This window comes from Sceloporus occidentalis, unplaced genomic scaffold, assembly GCF_023333645.1.
Source record: "Sceloporus occidentalis isolate IW3139 unplaced genomic scaffold, rSceOcc1.0.p SCAF_8, whole genome shotgun sequence".
NCBI lineage: Eukaryota > Metazoa > Chordata > Lepidosauria > Squamata > Phrynosomatidae > Sceloporus > Sceloporus occidentalis.
Window position 1 is genome coordinate 32,271,762 of NW_028316988.1, and position 18,998 is coordinate 32,290,759.

An 18,998-nucleotide genomic window follows, 5' to 3' on the forward strand; every position below is an offset into this window, starting at 1 on the left:
AAGATGATAACGTCTTGTAAATTCTGAGGTAAATCTCTTTCAAGCATAAAAATTTTACCTCAGGTTTATCTAAAAAAAGAAGTGAGGAAGATACACACTGAAAGAAGGGGATACTTTCTTGTAAATTTTGAGGTAAACCTCTTTCACTTATACATTTTTTACCTCAGGATTACCTAAAAAAGAAGTGGGAAAGATACGCATTGAAAGATGGAGAACTTTTCAGGACCATGTGACCTCGCATCTTTCGAACCTTAGCCATAAAAACAACAGGAGACTGACCACAGCATTTTTTAAATGTGCTTTAATACCGTAAACATATATATTTACATATGTATATATTTATATTTATATCTTACATATAGACACAAAGAGAAGTAAAGCTAAATTTGCTCATTCGGCTGCGATTAAGGCTCGCTTTCTTTCTTTTTCGGTGACAATTAACAGGAACGGCGACTCGCGCCCACCTTCACGGCGCACTGGCATGCATCTTGTCCACACAGGCGTTCCAGAAGGTGACCAGGCGGTTGTCACGATTGGCACAGAAGTCCGTAAAGTCCTTCAGGAGCCGGTGGGCGAACTTCTCATCGCCCGTTGCGCTCGACCGCCACGTTTTGGTCAGCATGGTGTTGTGGGCCCAGTTGTATCCGACGCGCTCCTCGCAAAATGCTGCGTTCTGGTTCGCCGAACTGGCAGAGTTGCGCCGGCGCCGCTGCTGGCCGGAAAACTTGCGCTTCGAATATGGAAGCTGGAGGAAGACGGTGCCTGGAGCGGGGGGAAATGGGACAGCTATTTTAATATATATATATAATACACACACACACACATATACAGTATATAGAATGTTTTATTACGACATTATATATTATACATCCTATTTCCTACTGAGGCTGTGTCAACCACGGCTGACGCAATTCAACGCTCACCGGTGACATGGATGTACTGAGGCTTGTTATCCGAAGGGAAGTTGAAGGTGGAGGCGGAGTATTTGTCTTGGATGAATCCGAAACGGTGCGCGATTGCCTCCTGGAGCAAGTGCATCCGGTCCCAGTAGGTCTCGGGTTCGAATCCTGTGGAGGAAGACAGAAGAAGGTAGAGTAGACTGAGTTCCATTATCTATTTCTGTCAGGGGTTGACCATAGAGTTGCATTGGAGGACCTAGAGATTCCTAGAGAGGACGCTTCTGTCAGAGGCTGACCATAGAGTTGCATTGGAGGACCTAGAGATTCCTAGAGAGGACGGTTCTGTCAGGCTGACCATAGAGTTGCCTTGGAGGACCTAAAGATTCCTAGAGAGGACACTTATGTCAGGGGTTGACCATAGAGTTGCCTTGGAGGAGCTAGAGATCATGAAAGAAAACACCTCTCTAGGAATCTGTAGGTCCTCCAGTGCAACTCTATGGTGAATACATGACTGAGGGACATTGACCATAGAGTATTAATTAATTATCATTTTAATTATTATTTTTACCGTCGAAGAGATGCTCGCTGCCTTCCTTCTGCAAGCAGCCAATGTTTAACGGGATGAAAAGTTGTGCCCGGAGCGGGTCGCCATACAGGAAACTTGGAAGCGCGAATGGACCTTCTAGGACAGGGACCAGCAAGAAGCCGCAGGAAGTTGCCTTCCGGTGCCAGCCCTGGACCTGCGTCGAAAGCAAACGGCACAGAAAACCCGTTAGAGGCATCCCGTATGCGGAAACGGCACCAGACTGCGCGGTTTGCGGCATCCTCACCATTTCGAAGAGCACGGCGGCAGTGACGGCCATCCAATGGAGCTTGATCTCAAAGGCGGCGCCGAGGGAGAAGTTGCCATGATAGTAGCAGCTGCACCACTCCAAGCGGTCAGTCCGGTTGTTGACGTCCACGTCCAGAGTGACCGTCCGCTGGTCAGGGACTGTGGCCGCTGCGGCCACGCCGGCAAGGGACGAAAATCGCGAGGAATAAAAAATAATTATTATTATTATCCTCATTATTTTCTTATTATATATTTATATACTTATTATTATTGTTAATATTATTATATTATTCTACTTATTATTTAACATTACTATTATTATATATTTATATAATTATTAATAGTATTATTTTTATTATTGTACTTATTTAATATTACTATTATATATTTATATACTTATTACTATAATTAAATAATATTATTTAATATTACTATTATTATATATTTATGTAATTATTTTAATATTATTATTATATATATATTTTATATAAATATAAAAATAAAAATATTATAAAATACTAATATTCTATATTTATAAAATTTACATATATAAATATACATACATATATAATTTACATATTATATAAATATAATATTAATTATAATTAATATAATATATAATATAACATATAATATATAATATAATTAGTATTATATAAATACATATATTTATATACATTTAAAAATATAAATAAATATAAAATACTAATATTATATAAATATATATTTACATATTATATAAATATAATAACTATAATTAATATAATATAGTATATATAATATAATATGATTAATATTATATAAATATATATAATATTTCTATAAATATTAAAAAAATAAATATTATAAAATACTAATCATAATAAACGGGATCCAGGTGGGCCCTGGTCAGCCATTTTGTTGTACGTACCGAGGAGCGCAGCCGCCTGGCTGCGCCCTCCGAAGCTGCGGCTGAAGGAGCTATGGCGGCTGGCGTAGGATGCGGGTCGGCTGGGCAGCCATGGCAGCAGGAACGCCGGGATCTCGGAGTGGAGCGGCGGTTCCTCCGTCACGAACGCCACCTCGAACCACTTGCGCTGGAAGGACGAGAAGTCATCCTTCGCTGCTGCCGCGTGCCATTGCGACTGGATGCCCACTGCGCAGGAAAAACAGCGGCACGCGTCAGGAGAAAATATGCATATCGTGAAGGGATATATATATATATATATATATATATGAGGGGATACTAACCTCTCTCCTGGTCCTTGTCCTCGGCGGCCATCTTGTAGAAGTAGAACCCATAGATGAAAGTGCGTAGCGTCTCGCCGGACGCGTGAGTGACCAGCTGCTCGTCCAGCATCTTCTGCATGATGTCGATGGCCATGGCCTGTGTCTGGACGCCGTCCGCTGTGTTGGCAAGCCAATGGACCACCTCCGCGGAGATGAAGCACGAAGGAGACAGGCCCTTCTGGTCGGTCAGCAGCTGGACACCGGACCTGAGGAGGATGGGTGGCCATTAAATAAGGTGACCATAGATGACCGCGTCCACTTCCATGTCCACCTCTATGTAGAGATGACCATGTCCACCTCTATGAAGAGCCCTCCTTCCGACCACCATCTTGAGGGGCAGAGAGGCAGGCCGGCGGCAACAGGCCTCAACTGATGGCTTTGACTGCTTTGTACATGGTTTTTGAGGATTTTTATTGAATTGTATGATATCGCTGATGTCACTGTTGATGTACTGTATTGCTTTGTGCTATAGCATGTGACATGTAGCTTGTGTGTTGTGAACTACTTTGATCTGGAGGAAAAAAGGTATACAAATAAAAAATATTATTATTATTATTATTATTATTATTATTATTATTATTATTATTATTATGAAGATATGCCCATAGATATAGAGATAACCATGTCTACCTCTGTGTCCATCTCTAAAAATGACCATGTCCACCTCTATGTCCATCTCTAGAGATGACCATGTCTACATCTATGTAGAAATGACCACAGATGTAGAGATGACCATGTCCACCTCTATATCCATCTCTAGAGATGACCATGTCCACCTCTATGTCCACCTCTAGAGATGACCATGTCCACCTCTATGTCCACCTCTAGAGATGACCATGTCCACCACTTGACCACCCGAGAAAGCGGTAACGGATCATGAAAAAAGACGTAGATCCTGCCAATCCCTCGTTGCAGTGAATGGCGCGCAGGGCAGCGAACTGTGCCGTTTTTGCCGTACTTACGTTGGGTGCTTCATGGCTTCGAGGATCTCCGTCAACGTTGACGATGATGTCAGCAAGCCGGCGGACGACAGCTGCGAGCTGCAAAAAAAGAAAAATTTGGTTGCGCGATCGGACAAGAAGCGTTTGGCGGTGACAGCCGCCATTTTGTCCAGAGTTGCGCCGGAGGGCCTAGAGCAGTGGTTCCCAACCTTCCTAATGCCGCAACCCTTTAATACAGTTCCTCATGTTGTGGAGACCCAAACCCATGAAATTATTTTCATTGCTGCATTAACTGTAATTAAATAGGTGTTTTCCAATGCTCTCAGGCGACCCGCATGAAAGGATAATTCGACCCCCAAAGGGGTTCCAACCCACAGGTTGGGAACCACTGGCCTAGAGGTTCCTAGAGAGGACCTTTTAATTGAAACCGATCGTCCTCATCCAAACCTTATTTCTGTGGAACCGGCCGCCGCGTTGGCTGCGTCCACTGTTGCGTTCTGTGACACGGACAGTGACTGATTAGCGCTCCGTTCCGACGACTGGCTCCCTGCGCTGACCGAGGCGCTTGCTTCGAAGGCAGTCGGCGCTGACTGGTCACCCGATATCTTGGAAGGGACGAGAAAAAAAAAGACGTAACGCGAATCGATGCCTTACCGCCTGTGCTGCGGCGAGCCCAAAATGGCGGACGACTTTAAGCGTGGCAGGTAAAATAATTACCTTTCGTGGACTGTCTGCGTAAATGGTAGCGGCAGTGGCGCTAATGTCGCCTGGCTGGACTCCCGCGTTCTTCGTATTAAGCGTGGCGGTATGGTGCTCGCTCAATGTCCTGGAAAAAGATGAGAAAGACATTCGTTCTTATTTTAATTTATTTAAAATTATTTATTAAATTTGTTCACTTTTATTATTATTATTTAAAATTATTTTAAAATATTTATTAAAATAATTTATTAAAATTATTAAATGATTGTTTTAAATTGTTTTAAATTTATTTATTAAAATAATTTGTTAAATTTATTATTTTTTTAAATTTAATATTTAATATTGTTTATTAAATGTAGTTACTAAATTTATTAAATGTATTAGTATTTAAAATTATTAATTTATCAAGTGTGTTAAATTTATTATTATTTTAAATAATTTATTAAAATTATTGATGGAAATCTTTTACTAAATTTATTATTATATGATTTTATTTATTAAATGTATATATTTTTTAAAAATTATTATCATTTATTACTTATTAAATGTAATTTATTATTATTACTTAAAATTATTTATTAAATAATTAAAATTATTTTTAATTACATATTACATTTATTTATTAAATTAATTAACTATTTTTTTAAAATTACTTATTACATTTATTTATTAAATTAAATTTATTTTTTATAATTACTTATTACATTTATTTATTAAATTAGTAAAATTTGTTTTTTAAAATTATTACATTTATTCATTCAATTTATTATAATTTAAAAATTTATTAAAATAATTTATTAAATTTATTATTATATTTTATTTATTAAATGCGTGCATTAAATTTTTTTATTATATAATTTTATTCATTAAATGTATATATTAATCTTTTAAAATTAAATTAATGATTTAAGTTTATTAAAGCTAGTTATTAAATTTATTTTTACTTATTTAAAATTATTTATTAAAATTATTTAACCCTATTAAATTTATTATTATTTAAGATTATTTATTAGATGTCATTATTTATTTAATTTATTATTATTTAATTTTATTTATTTTCATTTAATAATTCGTTAAATGTTTTATTATTTAACAAATTATTATTTAAGATTATTTATTAGATGTCATTATTTATTTGATTTATTTTTATTTAATTTTATTCATTGTTCATTTAATAACTCGTCAAACGCATTATTGTTTAAATCATTTAAATTTATTCAAAGGCACGGAAAATCGCCACCGACTCACTTTTGGCTGGCCTCCATCTCCAAAAGCGCGGAGAGCGCAGATGTCCCTTTCTTCCCGAGGTTTGGCACGGGAGCCGGTGGTTCCAGCGGATGCGACGCCGCGACCGGTGGTCCGGTCAGTTTACCTTTCTAAATGTAATAAACAAGACCCGCGACGGAATTAACGAAGAATTAATCAATTGTGGAGAAATAAGTAAATATTTGTGCAGTTCGCACCGCCGCCGCTAGCTCACCCGGATCATGCGATCCGACCGGTGTCGCCGGCGGATGCGGTTCAGCCCTTCCACGAAGCGGATGAAACCGTCCAACAGCTGCCATTCCTCCTCATCCGACCGCGCCTTCTCACCGTAAACATCGCAGTGCGCCTCGCCTTCCATGATGCGCTTGGTGGCGCCGATGCAGGCTGGGAGCAGCAGGAAGCGCGTGCGCCAGAACTTCAGCGACTCGATCAGGCTGTGCGGGTTAGAAAATGATACGAGAAAACGTAGGTTGTCACCGTTATTGCGCATCCATAGACCACAGAGATTCAATAGATACCTAGAGAGGTGTACCTGAAATCCTCTGATCCGGCGGAGCAGATGTATTGATCAAGGTAATTCCACTTGTATTCCTCCAATCGTTCGTGTGAAAACTCGACCCAACAGAGGAAGAACTCGGAGTCGGAGTGCGAAGGGCAGAGGCTGTAAGTGTAGTTGATCTGCGCCGATTCATATGGATACCTGGTTTAGACAATTGGAATAATCGATCAATCAATCAATCGATCGATAAAAGTATAATCAATAAAAATATCAGAACAAAATTAGATTTAGATTTAGAGGCTGAATTTAGAATTAGATTTAGAGATAGCATTTAGAGATCGGATTTAGATTTAGAGGTTGGAATTAGATTTAGACGTTGGATTTAGGTTTAGAGGTTGGATTTAGAATTAGTTTTAGAAATTGGATTTAGATTTAGTTTTAGAGGTTGGATTTAGATTGAGAATTAAGTTTAGAGATTGGATTTAGATTTAAGTTCGAATTAGATTTAGAGATTGCATTTAAATTTTAGATTTAGGGGTTGGGTTTTAGATTTAGAGATTTGATTTAGAAATTGGATTTAGTTTGAAAGGTTGGATTTAGATTTAGAATTAAATTTAGAGATAGGATTTAGAGTTTAGAGTTCGAGTTAGATTTAGAGATTGCATTTGAATTTAGATTTAGAGGTTGGGTTTAGATTTAGAGTTAGAATTTAGATTTAGAGGTTGAATTTAATTTAGATTTAGAGGTTGAATTTAATTTACATTTAGAGGTTGGGTTTAATTTAGAGTTAGATTTAGAGGTTGGACTTAATTTACATTTAGAGGTTGGATTTAATTTAGATTTAGAGGTTGAATTTAGAAATAGATTTAGATGGATTGAACACCTCGATGAGGAAGGACTTTAATTCAACATCTTGGGGTTAGTCTAACGATTCCCAAACTTTGGTCCTCTGGACTCCAACTCCCATTATCCTCGACATTTGGCCAACCTGGCTGGGGATTCTGGGGTTTGAAGTCCAAGAATTGTTGGTCAAGATGGAGGTTTTATAGAATTAAAGAAGTTTTGGATAACGAATTGCTCGATAAAAAGATAAAATGTAACTCACTTGGGCAAATATCGCGTGACGGTGATGATCTTGTCCTTCAGGGTCACTTTGTGGAAAGTCCGGCCCATGCTCAGCCAGTATTGGTCATCTTCCTCCGGCCGGTTGCGGGACACGAGGCCTAACCGCAACGACACAGAGACAATTATGGGTCGCGAAAACACCGACTGCGGCATTGACGTGGAAAAAAACCAACACGGTCCTCTTACCTCGGCTGTACAAGGGACTGCTGCTGAGCGGCGGCTGGACGGCAGCGGCGGCTATTTTCCGCGGCTTGTTCTGGACGATGAGTTGGTAGCCCTGCATCAGCCGCTGGCAGATGAACTCTTCAAAAACCTGCTGTGCGGTCATCTGAACGCCGTCCTCTTCCCTCCTGCAAAAAGGCGTCGAAAAGGAGAATAAAGGGGTCCACTCTAGGCAAGACCCTATGGTCGACATCGGTTGCGGTGACCCACCTGTCGAGGTCGGCCTCCGGGAGGAGGTCATAACAGCCCTCAGTGTAGTCGTTCTGGAGGCTCTGCCGGTCCGGGAAGTAGTCTGTCGTGAGTGGGAGGCAGGCGGGCGTCGTGAGGGACTTCCAGTCCACCCCGACGGTACAACAGAAGGCGGGCACTACGGGGGGAGCAGACAGGGTCAGCGGATCTGCCCTCGTTTCCATCGGGAGGAAGGAAGGAGAGAAGAAAGGAATGGCGAGTGAGAGGTCCGGAAGCAAGAGTGGCAAGAAGGAAAGATGGGGGATACGGGGGAATGGGGGGAGGGAGGAGCCGCATGGAGATGTTTGGTTTCAGGGTAATTGTTTGGGAGGCCGGGAGGAAATGGGGATCAGGAAAATGAAAAAGAGAGGAAACAGGAAAGGGGGAAAACGGGGAAGGGAAAAATGGGAAAAGAGAAAACAGAACAGGGAGAAAACAGGAAAATGGGGAAAGGGGGATAACAGGGAAAGGGGAAAATGGGGAAAAGCGGAAAACGGGAAAGAGAGAAAATAGGAGAACGAGAACAGGGAAAAATGAGAAAGAGAAAACGAGAAAGGGGAAAACGAGAAAGGGAGAAAACGAGAATGTGAGAAAACGAGAACGGGAGCAAATGAGAACGGGGAAAAATAAGAAAGGGGGGAAACGAGAAAGGAGGAAAACAAGAACGGGAGAAAAAGAGAACGGGGAAAAACAAGAACAGGAGAAAACGAGAATGGGAAAAACAGGAAAGCGGGAAAAGGAACGGGGGAAAAAGGGAAAGGGGAAAACGGTAATCCAGGAAACATGGAGGAAGAGGTAAGGAAGGTGGGGACGGCAGGAAGGAAGGAAAAGAAAGACAGATTTTGTTAAAACAACGCAGTGCCCCCATGCAAAGCCATTTCCCCCCGCAAGCAAATAGCAAAGGTTTTAATAATTTATTTAAATCGGAGTCGGGCAACCATTTAAAAAACAAACAAACAGGAAGTGAGCAGAGGCCACTTCCTGTTTCCCAAAAGGCCAAAATTGGTCAGTCCTGATTTAATTAAACATTATGGAAAAACGGAAGTCCCGCGTTCCTTCGTGTCCGTGGGCAGAAACCTTCCGCAACGCTTTTTTCCTACTCCACTTACTCGGATCCAGAGAGTTGGCGACCACGCTGCCGGCCACCGCAGCGTCCTTCGTTTGTGTTCGGACGTTCGTGCCCGCGACTTGGTGCAGATAATCTTCTGCCATGCCAAAACTTGAAAAGGAAGCATTGTCGTCCGTACGCCGCGAAACGCCATGCCTGAAGAGAAACGGAGACAAACGACGAGGGACGCATAGGACTAATTAATAATGCAACTCTATGATTGACGTGTGACATAAAGATACCTGACGAGCGCCATTTTGGCGCTGTTATACGTCGCAAAATTCCGTACGCCTCACCTGCCGGTGGCTTCGTGGTATGCGAGCTCCAGCAGTTCGGCTGAGGAGTGTGTCCAGTCCTTCTGACCGCTGTCTTGCATCTCTGCCATGTTTTGCCTCGTCTGGTGGTGGATCTGGATGGCTTCGCCAGAAGGACCTGCGGAAACAACTACGGGTGTAAACCCTCACTTACTTAGCGTCGACGGACCGCGTCCGTGACGAAACGAGAAAACAGCACGTCAACTTACCCACGGGGAAAGTGTGGACCCAGCGGCGCCGGTTTGACGTCAACTTCATCGGCATCCGTGATGGCGCGAAGGGGTTGATCAGCGCGCGTTGCGGTGCATAAACGCCGGTGGAACGGAGGTGGAGCATGGACTCGGCGCTGCCAACGTGGAAGCGTCCCGGCGCACTGGAGTCGCGCTGCTGAGGCTCCATCATGTTCTCGAGCGCATCTACGGAAAAGACACCGTGAAATTTTGTACGGATTGAAATGTATTGGTTCGTCTTTGACAGACTTTGACCATAGAGTTGCGCCGGAGGAGCCACAAATGCCTCTCTAGGAATCTCTAGGTCCTCCAGCACAACTCTATGGCCGGCGTCCGCCGGTTTCGTAAAAACCGTGCAAAACCAACCTCGCGTGCTGGTGTAACCCAGGGAACTGCTGACTTCGTAAGCCATGTGGAGGTGTGGCCGCGGGATCATGAGGATGTTGGAGATGCGTCCGACAGAGCCATCGTCCGACGCCTGGCTCTTGACGTCTTCCGCGGATGGCGGCGGCGGCACATGGCGTCCCGGCGCGGAAGGGCTGGACGAGACGTCGTAGGAGCTGGAGCTTTTGCGAGGGCGGCTCTCGCGTTCACGTAAAGGCCTGGTCAAGCGAAAGGATTGGTCAATTAAATGAGATTTATAATTTAATTAAATTTACAATTTAAATTATAATTAAATTAAATTTAAAATTTAAATTATCTTTTATTTCATAATTAAATTAAATTTAAAATTAAATTATATTTTAATTCATAATTAAATTTATAATTTGATTTATAATTGAATTAAATTTGTAACTAAATTACATTTAAAATTTAATTTGTAATTAAATTAAATTCACAATTCAATTTATAATTGAATTAAATTTACAGTTTGATTTATAATTAAATAAAATGTATAACTAAATTAAATTTATATATATTGTAATTAAATTCACAATTTAATTTATAAATAAATTAAATTTATAACTAAATTAAATGTATAACTAATTTATAATTTAATTTAAATGTATGATTTAATTTATAATTAAATTTAATTAATATAATTTATTTTATTATTTGATTTACGATTTAATATACAGTTTAATTTGACAATTAAATGTATAATCAATTTATAATTAAATATAAAATTTAATTTAATTCATACCTAATAATAATAATAATAAAAAAACTTTATTTATATACTGCTTTTCCAAAATGATCAAAGCAGTTCACAACATCAAATATCAAATAGCCATTACAAAACAGAATAAAATAGATGGAATAACATAGACATATTTAAAAACATCATATAAAAAGTCCTGAGTATCTTAATCGAATCGCAGTCAAGCAAGGTAGCATCTGGGAGGGGATAAATTTCCTAAAAAGAGTCGGGAGGATATGCTGAACGGAAGAGATGAGTTTTCAGAGATTTCTTACACATCTGCAGTAGAACTGTTATTATTATTATTAAGCTTTATTTATAAAGCATTGTAAATTTACACAGCACTGTACATAAAATCTTTTAATTAGACGGTTCCCTGCCTTCAGGCTTACACTCTAAGAAGACATGACACAAAAGGAGAATGGAATGGTGGTGGGGGGGAGAGGATCAGGTCCAGCATTTTTCTCTCCCTCTGAGGCCTGGACCAAGGTAGATGGACAGATGGAGGGCTCTGTATCTTAAGGATAGGCCTGATGGCATTGGCCAGAATGGATGGAGTCAGAAGCCAGGATGGAGTCAGATGCCTTGTGGGAAGGGCTCAGTTGCTTTCAATCTCACTTTAGGATGCTCAAGTTGATATTTCCCTGTTGTTCTGAGAGTGTGGGGCGGATTGTGTAGGGAGAGGCATTCCTTCAAGTAACCTGGGCTCAAGCCATGTAGGGCTTTATAGGTAATGACCAACACTTTGTATTGAGACCGGAAGCTAATAGGCAGCCAGTGAAGAGATTTTAAAACAGGTGTTATATGGTCCGACCTTAAGCTTCCAGCGACCAGTCTGGCTGCAGCATTTTGAATTAATTGAAGCTTCCGAACCTGGTACAAAGGTAGCCCCATGTAGAGCGCATTGCAGAAATCCAAGCGAGAGGTTACCAGCGCATGTACTACGGTTTCAAGGTCCTTTCGGTCCAGACAGGGTCGCAGTTGGCAGATCAGCTGAAGCTGGTACCAAGCACTCCTGGCCATCGCATCCACCTGAGATGACAACTGCAGAGATGAGTCCAGGAGTACTCCCAAACTGCGGACTTTGTCCTTTAGGGGAAGTGTATCCCCATCCAGGACTGGATGGCAAATTTCCCTGTCTGGACTTGGAGTACCTATCACACGTACCTCTGTTTTCTCTGGATTCAGCTTGAGTTTGTTTTCCCTCATCCAGCCCATTACTGACCCCAGGCAGGCATCCAGAGGAGAGGTGCCATCCTTAGTCACTGTCTCAGTCGGAGACATGGAGAGATGGATCTGGGTGTCATCAGCGTACTGATAACACCGAGCTCCGTGTTTCCGGATGATCTCTCCCAGCGGCTTCATGTAAATGTTAAACAGCATGGGGGACAGAATGGCGCCTTGAGGGATGCCAGATGTCAGCTCTCTTTTACGAGAGCGGCTGTTCCCCAGCCTCACCATCTGGAATTTGCCCAAGAGGTAGGAGCGGAGCCACTGGAGCGCAGTGCCACCAATACCTAACTCTCTCAGGCGTTCCAGAAGGATACCATGGTCGATGGTATCGAAGGCCGCAGAGATGCCCAAGAGCACCAGCAGCGTCACATTTCCCCTGTTGATGCCCAGACAGAGATCATCGACTAAAGTGACCATGGCAGTCTCCACTCCGTATCCCACCCGGAAGCCATTTTGAAATGGGTCTAGATAATCGGTTTCATGCAAGACAACTTGGAGTTGGAAGGCTACCGCCCTCTCGATCACCTTGCCCAAGAAAGGTAAAAGGGAGACCGGCCTATAATTGCTCATCTGCAGGGGATCTAGAGAGGGTTTCTTCAAGAGTGGCTTCACTATGGCCTGTTTTAAGCCAGGTGGAAATATTCCCTCCCGAAGGGATGTATTAATTACGAGCTGTAATGAAGATGTTATTAGATCCCCTCCCTGGACAGTCAACCAAGAAGGGCAAGGGTCGAGAGAGCAGGTCATCCTTCTCACACAGCCAAGGAGATTGTCCATGTCCTCGGTACTTACAAACTCAAAACAATCCAGAATAAACTTGTTTCCAGAGTCACTGGATACCTCTATTATAGGTTCTGTCAAAAGACCAGCATCAAGATCTGCCCTTATCTGAGATATTTTATTGGCAAAGAAGTCATTAAAAGCATCACAGCAGGCTATAGTTGATTGCAATAAAGGGTTCAGGGTGGGCGGTAGTTGTGTTAATTCCCTAACCAACCTGAACAGCTCTGCTGTGTAAGACTCTGCCAATGCAATCCGTGCAGCACAGAATAAATTCTTTGCTGCATCGATTGCCACTCCGTAGGAACATAACATGTTCTCATGGAGTGTCTTGTCAGATATGCGCTGATGTTTCCACCAGTAGCGCTCTAGTCGTTGCGCTGCCCGCTTCATCTGGCGTAGATCTTTGGTATACCAAGGTCTTCTATTTGGAGAGGGCTGGCAAGGACGCTTGGGAGCAATACTGTCTATTACCCTGGTAAGGTTCTTATTCCAGTAATTAACCAGGGTTTCAACAGAATCGCCATCGTTCCCAAACAGAGAACGCTCTAGGGCTTCTTGGAACCTTTTGGGTTCCATCAGCCTTTGAGGGCGGACCATTGTAACAGGTCCTCCACCCCTGAGGGGATTTTGGATTGTGGCCTTCAGTCCAACCTCGACCAGAAAATGGTCCGTCCGTGACAGAGGGGAGACGGCACTTACTTCTGCCCACGGACGTTCTCGGTCTGTACTGAAAAACCACATCAAGTGTGTTACCTGCACAATGTGTAGGACCCAAAACCAGTTGTGACAGGCCCATGGTTGTCATGGAATCCATGAACTGCCAAGCCGCACCTGATAGATCTGATGAGCCGGCCTCAAAGGGGATGTTGAGGTCCGCCAGGACAAGGAGCCTGGGGGACTCCAGCACCAGCTCCGAGACCAGCTGTGTCAGCTCAGCCAGGGAGTCTGTTAGGCCACGGGGTGGACGGTAGACCAACAGGATCCCCAGACTGTCCTTGGCCTTTAGGGTCAGGTAAATACACTCGATGTGTCTCAGTTTCAGAACTGGGTTCCTGGTCAAGGTAATGTGGCTCTTATGGACCACGGCCACACCTCCCCCTCGCCCACTTTCCCTAACTTGCTCCTTCACTACATAGCTGGCAGGGAGAGTTTTAGCCCAGGTGACACAACTTTCCTCTCCCAGCCAGGTCTCTGTGGTGCAAACTAGGTCGGCATCTTTTTCTTCCAAAAGATCATAGATAATATGGGATTTATTTTTCACTGAGCTAGCATTACACAGGAGCAAGGTAAGGGTTTGTGGTATGTTTGGGACGATCCTCGGTTCTTTCGGGTTAACAGGAAGATTGGAAGACGGGATAGATATTAAGCATTGATCGCGTCTTCCTCTAGGTGTTGTGTTCAGCCTGTTAACGCTATATCTCCCCATGCCCTTATTGGTGCTCCCTGAATAGTTTCCGTTGTTACATTACTATCAATATCCTCCTTTCTCATGGCAACAATTTCCCCTACCTTGTACTTGTGTTGGAACTCTGGTAAATTTGCCATTGTGAAATATACTGAAATAAGGCAGTAGATATAAAACAGGAAATACCTACATTTATTAATTACATTTATAAATTAAGCTACTTATTTATGTTATGCCATACAATACAATATAATACATAAATTAATTTAACAAAAAATTAAATTTATAATTTAATTTAAAAGTAAAATTTTAATTTAATTTAAAATTTAATTTAAAATTTAATTTAAATTTATAATTTAACTTAAAATGTATTTTTAATTTATAATTTAATTTATATAATTTAAGATCCATTATTTTCCAAATTCTATAATTAAAATGTATAATTACATCTATTTATTTTCATTATGCGTTACAATACGGATATAGTTCATAACGGCAAGATCTAATACGGATACCGCGCAGTTGCGTCCGCGTTGCCTTCAGTGCGGTTCCGCTCACCTGAATGGTGTGCAGCGCTGCGCCCTGGAGGGTCCAGGGAGGCGGAAAACCTGTCCGTCGTAGGCATCGTAATCCACTTGGATCGGAAGCGTGTTCTCCGTTTCCTTTGGCGCGGCCAGCGCTGGAATGCAACGGCGACTATGAAACCATAACTACCCTTTCTAGGGATATCTAGAGCGCAACTCTATGGTCAGCTTTAACCAAAGGTCACAATGAAAGGCCTAGAGATTCCTAGAGAGGACGCTCTGCTAGGCCTTTGTAGCTCATTCATCGCAAATCTATGGTCAATGTCTGGAAGTGCACTGGAGGACCTAGAGATTCCTAGAGAGGACACCCACCAACCCAAATACACAATTAACTTAATTAAAGACTCACAAGCATCTTTGTCGCCTTTCGCTCTTTCGCTCTGTGGCTGCGGACGAAGAAAGGAAAGGACGAAGGATCGTTAAGTCATTGGCATAGAAGGTTATTTTCGAAGATTAAATAAACGAATTTTACACCAAAACCCGCTTAATTATGTAAAATTCTAATTGCTTTCCAATAACTATGTATTAATACACATCAATATTTACCTTTTTGGAGGCCAGTTTGATGCGCGGCGTGAAGCTGTTGCATTGGAGCTGGTTTTTTGAAGTGTAGAAACTTGTGGCGGCGGCGGCGAAAAAAAGGAAGCGCGAATAAAGCAGAAAATATGAAGTTTTAATAAATGAGGGAATTAAATAAATAACTAAATTTATTTCTCTAAAAAGTGCAAGTAAAATTCGGAATATTCTTGTTTTGGGGATATTTATTATAGTGGATATATATATAGTAAATATATTATATTCTTGTATATTTATATTTATTTATTTTATATATATTTTTATATATGTATATTTACTATATTTAATTAAATTTAACATAATATAATTATTAATTATATATAATATAATATAATATAACATTATTTTAATATATGTTCTTGTGCAGCATTGATAATAATAATAGTAATAATTAATATTCATAATTTGGGGGTTGTTCCCACTTAAGATTTGAAACGATTTAAAATACAACGTTTTTAATAAAATCGATTCAAAATAACACTGTTCTTATCCTGCTATCCGAATCGCTTTGTTCATCGTTCCCATCTGGTTATTTAAATCGAAGTTTTTACCTGCAAGCGTTCCTACTTGGCATGAAATCGGTGTTTAAATAAAGCGATTCTTCTCCTCCATACCTTATTTGGAGCTGTCAATCAATAGTACGTCAGAATGACGTAACGTTAATCCGGAATATCTGGAAGCGATTTATCTTTTGGCATCGTTTCCATTTCATTGACTGTTTGTGAATTTAGCGAATTTAGGAAAGTGAATTTAGGAAACCCAAGCTCTTTCCAGAGGAACTATGGGATAGGTTTTGCATGACAGCATCCCCTCTTCATGTCTCCCAAAAGACAGCCAGGGAGAATCCCTTCAGAGAGCACAGAGATCAATGGGAGAGGCTTCTGGCAAAGCGAAGCTCTTTCCAGAGGAACTATGGGAGAATCCCTTCAGAGAGCCCAGAGATCAATGAAGGAGGCTGCTGGAAAAGCAGGGAGGGAGCACTCTTCCCAAAGATTCTCTTTCCAGGGTTGGAGGAGAAGGCAGATTCCATTTGAGAAAGGGAGAGAGAAAGGCTCTATCCCCCCCCCCATTGATTAGAGCCCTTCTCTGCCTGGGTGAGATCAGATGCCTCCTCGCGAGGAGCCATCCCTTCCCTGCCTCTCCTCCGTTAGAAATGGGCTCTCCCCACACAGAGGGGAGGTTGCAATCCACCGGGGGAAGCCTTGAGCAGCCGGGACTTCAGGTGTTTAAAGCGCTGAAGAGATTAAGCGCCTGTAAACCATTAAAATAAAAAATAAAAATAATCCTTATCTCTTATTGAAAGACCACAGCGGACAAAGGGGTGAGGGAAGCAAAAATGGCGACAGCCAGACGGATGGGGACAGAAAGGGCAACTCCCCCAAGGACAGCCCCATCGCACTCCGCTCCTCCCATTCATCTAACGCAATTTCAAAGGCTGTCGTTCCTATTTAAATGCTCCGGTTCCTAAATCGAATCAAGGGAAAAATGTAGGTCGGACCCTAGTGTTTTTTTAACACGCGTTAAATGAGGAAAACTCAATTCAAAATTTTATTCCGCTCTACAATTCGATTTGTAGTGGGGACGATTGCGGGTTGCTCTAGAACCGTTCTAGGTTTAAATAGGAACGCCACTCCTTGGATTCGATTCAGAACGCGGGGTTTCACCTAGTGAGAACAACCCCATAATAAATTAAACATAATTAAATAATATTCATATTAATTATATATAACGATTATATAATATTAAATATTATTAAATATAATATTATATGAATTATTACTATTATTATAATATATAAAATATAATAAACATTCACTATAATACAATTAAAATTATAAATAATATAATTAATACAATATGAATATTATTTAATATATCAATATAATTTACTATTATTATTATAATTATACAAAATATATTGTGTTAATTATATAATAATATAATATAATGAATATAATTTAATATAACATATGAATATAAATTAGTTATATTATTATAATTATATTATATTAAATATAGTAAATATTAAATATACTACAATTAAAATTATATAACATAATTACTATATTTATACATTAATTATATTTAATATAATAGAATTAAAAATTATATAATAATATAATTTATATGAATATAAATTATTATTATTATTATTATTATATAAAATAGAGTAAATATTCAATATAATTAAAAATTATTTATCAATATAATTAATATAATTAATATGAATATGATAGAATTAATATAATATGAATATAAATTATTACCATTATTATTTTATTAATTATATTAAACATAGCAAATATTAAATATTCTACAATTAAAAGTTATAAATATAATATAATTAATACATTATATATTTATAACTTTTAATTGCGACAATATGGCATCTATGGGAAGAGAGACTGTGCCCAATTTGCGCAAATTCGGGCGCATACCTGTGGTTTATCCAATGAGGAATGTTGTAGTCATCTCCTAAGCGCGAATCACCAGGACCGGCGCGATTGTGTAACTGAAACAAAAATACATATATATTTAACCGTACAAGCATCCGTCTGCGTCTGTGGCGTTGGTTTTAGCAGATTCGATTATTTGCGTTACCTTAAATAGCGGAACGGCGTGGAGCGGTTGTTCGCCCATGCAGACCAGATCGACGCCGATCCCTACGGAAAAATCATGCAGTAAATTGGTGCCAAAAGCCCGTTAAAAGCGTGGCGTTTAATTATGGTTTGAAAAGTGGATGCGGTTTCGACACGAACAAATAAGGTGTTTTTTTACCATTGTCAATCATGCGCTGTTTGGTCAAGATCATGAGGAGGCGGTCGACTTCGAAGACGCCGACACCGGGCGTGATGACCACCGACATCTGACCCGTCCGGTCGAAGTTGCGGTTGATGTAATGCTTGTCGAAGACTGCATCCGCAAAGAATGCAGAAAAAATTAAAGCAAGCATCGCGATTAATCATTAATATGGCCGCTCTAGGAATCTCTAGGCCCTCCGGCTCAATTTTGACGTAAGTTGACCAAAGAGTTGCGCTGGAGGACCTACAGATTCCTAGATAGGCTCCAGCATGATTTCTATGGTGTATATTGACCACAGAGTTGCACTGGAGACTCCTAGAGAGACCCTCCTTGGCCTTTATAGCTCCTCCAGAATTATTTCTATGGTCTTTGTTGACCATAGAGCTGCGCTGAAGGACCTACAGATTCCTAGAGAGACTCCTGTAAGCATTTGTAGCCCCTCTAGCATTATTTCTAAGGTCCTTGTTGACCATAGAGTTGCCCTGGAGACTCCTAGAGAGACTCCTCTAGGCCTTTGTAGCTCCTCCAGCATTATTTATATGGCCTATGCTGACCATAGAGTTATTATTATTATTATTATTATTATTATTAACCTTTATTTATAAAGCACCGTAAATTTACACAGCGCTGTACATACAGTCTTTTAGTCAGACAGTTCCCTGCCCTCAGGCTTACAATCTAAGAAGACACGACACAAAAGCAGAAGGGAGTGGTGGTGGGGAATGGGATCAGGTCCAGCAGTTCTCCACCTCCGAGGCCTGGACCAAGGCAGATGGACTGGAGGAAGGGCTTGGCTTCTTAATTAATGGTTAAAAGGAGGCTTCCTGGGTCAGAGAGGGGCT

At 40.7% G+C, this 18,998-nt stretch overlaps 1 protein-coding gene across 5 annotated transcripts in view; it reads right to left on the reverse strand.

Annotated features, from left to right (window-relative positions):
* Window positions 1-303: 303 nt before the first annotated feature.
* Window positions 304-18,998, reverse strand: part of LOC149308553 (GATOR1 complex protein DEPDC5-like) — a 28,073-nt gene continuing 9,378 nt past the window's right edge. For 4 of the 5 annotated variants that reach the window (XM_089535983.1, XM_089535980.1, XM_089535981.1 and 1 more), the window contains exons 15-39: window positions 18,133-18,267; window positions 17,956-18,017; window positions 17,793-17,866; window positions 15,325-15,394; window positions 15,128-15,164; window positions 14,753-14,873; window positions 9,999-10,234; window positions 9,612-9,818; window positions 9,385-9,520; window positions 9,090-9,244; window positions 7,963-8,149; window positions 7,717-7,880; window positions 7,511-7,628; window positions 6,439-6,606; window positions 6,121-6,340; window positions 5,889-6,016; window positions 4,659-4,767; window positions 4,389-4,546; window positions 3,963-4,040; window positions 2,962-3,206; window positions 2,642-2,866; window positions 1,730-1,899; window positions 1,468-1,639; window positions 924-1,067; window positions 304-762 (exon numbers count right to left, since the gene is read on the reverse strand). In XM_089535983.1, coding sequence (XP_089392109.1) covers window positions 467-762; window positions 924-1,067; window positions 1,468-1,639; window positions 1,730-1,899; window positions 2,642-2,866; window positions 2,962-3,206; window positions 3,963-4,040; window positions 4,389-4,546; window positions 4,659-4,767; window positions 5,889-6,016; window positions 6,121-6,340; window positions 6,439-6,606; window positions 7,511-7,628; window positions 7,717-7,880; window positions 7,963-8,149; window positions 9,090-9,244; window positions 9,385-9,520; window positions 9,612-9,818; window positions 9,999-10,234; window positions 14,753-14,873; window positions 15,128-15,164; window positions 15,325-15,394; window positions 17,793-17,866; window positions 17,956-18,017; window positions 18,133-18,267 — 3,815 coding nt within the window. In that variant the 3' untranslated portion in view covers window positions 304-466. The remainder of the gene's footprint in view (window positions 763-923; window positions 1,068-1,467; window positions 1,640-1,729; window positions 1,900-2,641; window positions 2,867-2,961; window positions 3,207-3,962; window positions 4,041-4,388; window positions 4,547-4,658; window positions 4,768-5,888; window positions 6,017-6,120; window positions 6,341-6,438; window positions 6,607-7,510; window positions 7,629-7,716; window positions 7,881-7,962; window positions 8,150-9,089; window positions 9,245-9,384; window positions 9,521-9,611; window positions 9,819-9,998; window positions 10,235-14,752; window positions 14,874-15,127; window positions 15,165-15,324; window positions 15,395-17,792; window positions 17,867-17,955; window positions 18,018-18,132; window positions 18,268-18,998) is intronic. The other variant, XM_089535984.1, reaches the window with a different exon arrangement.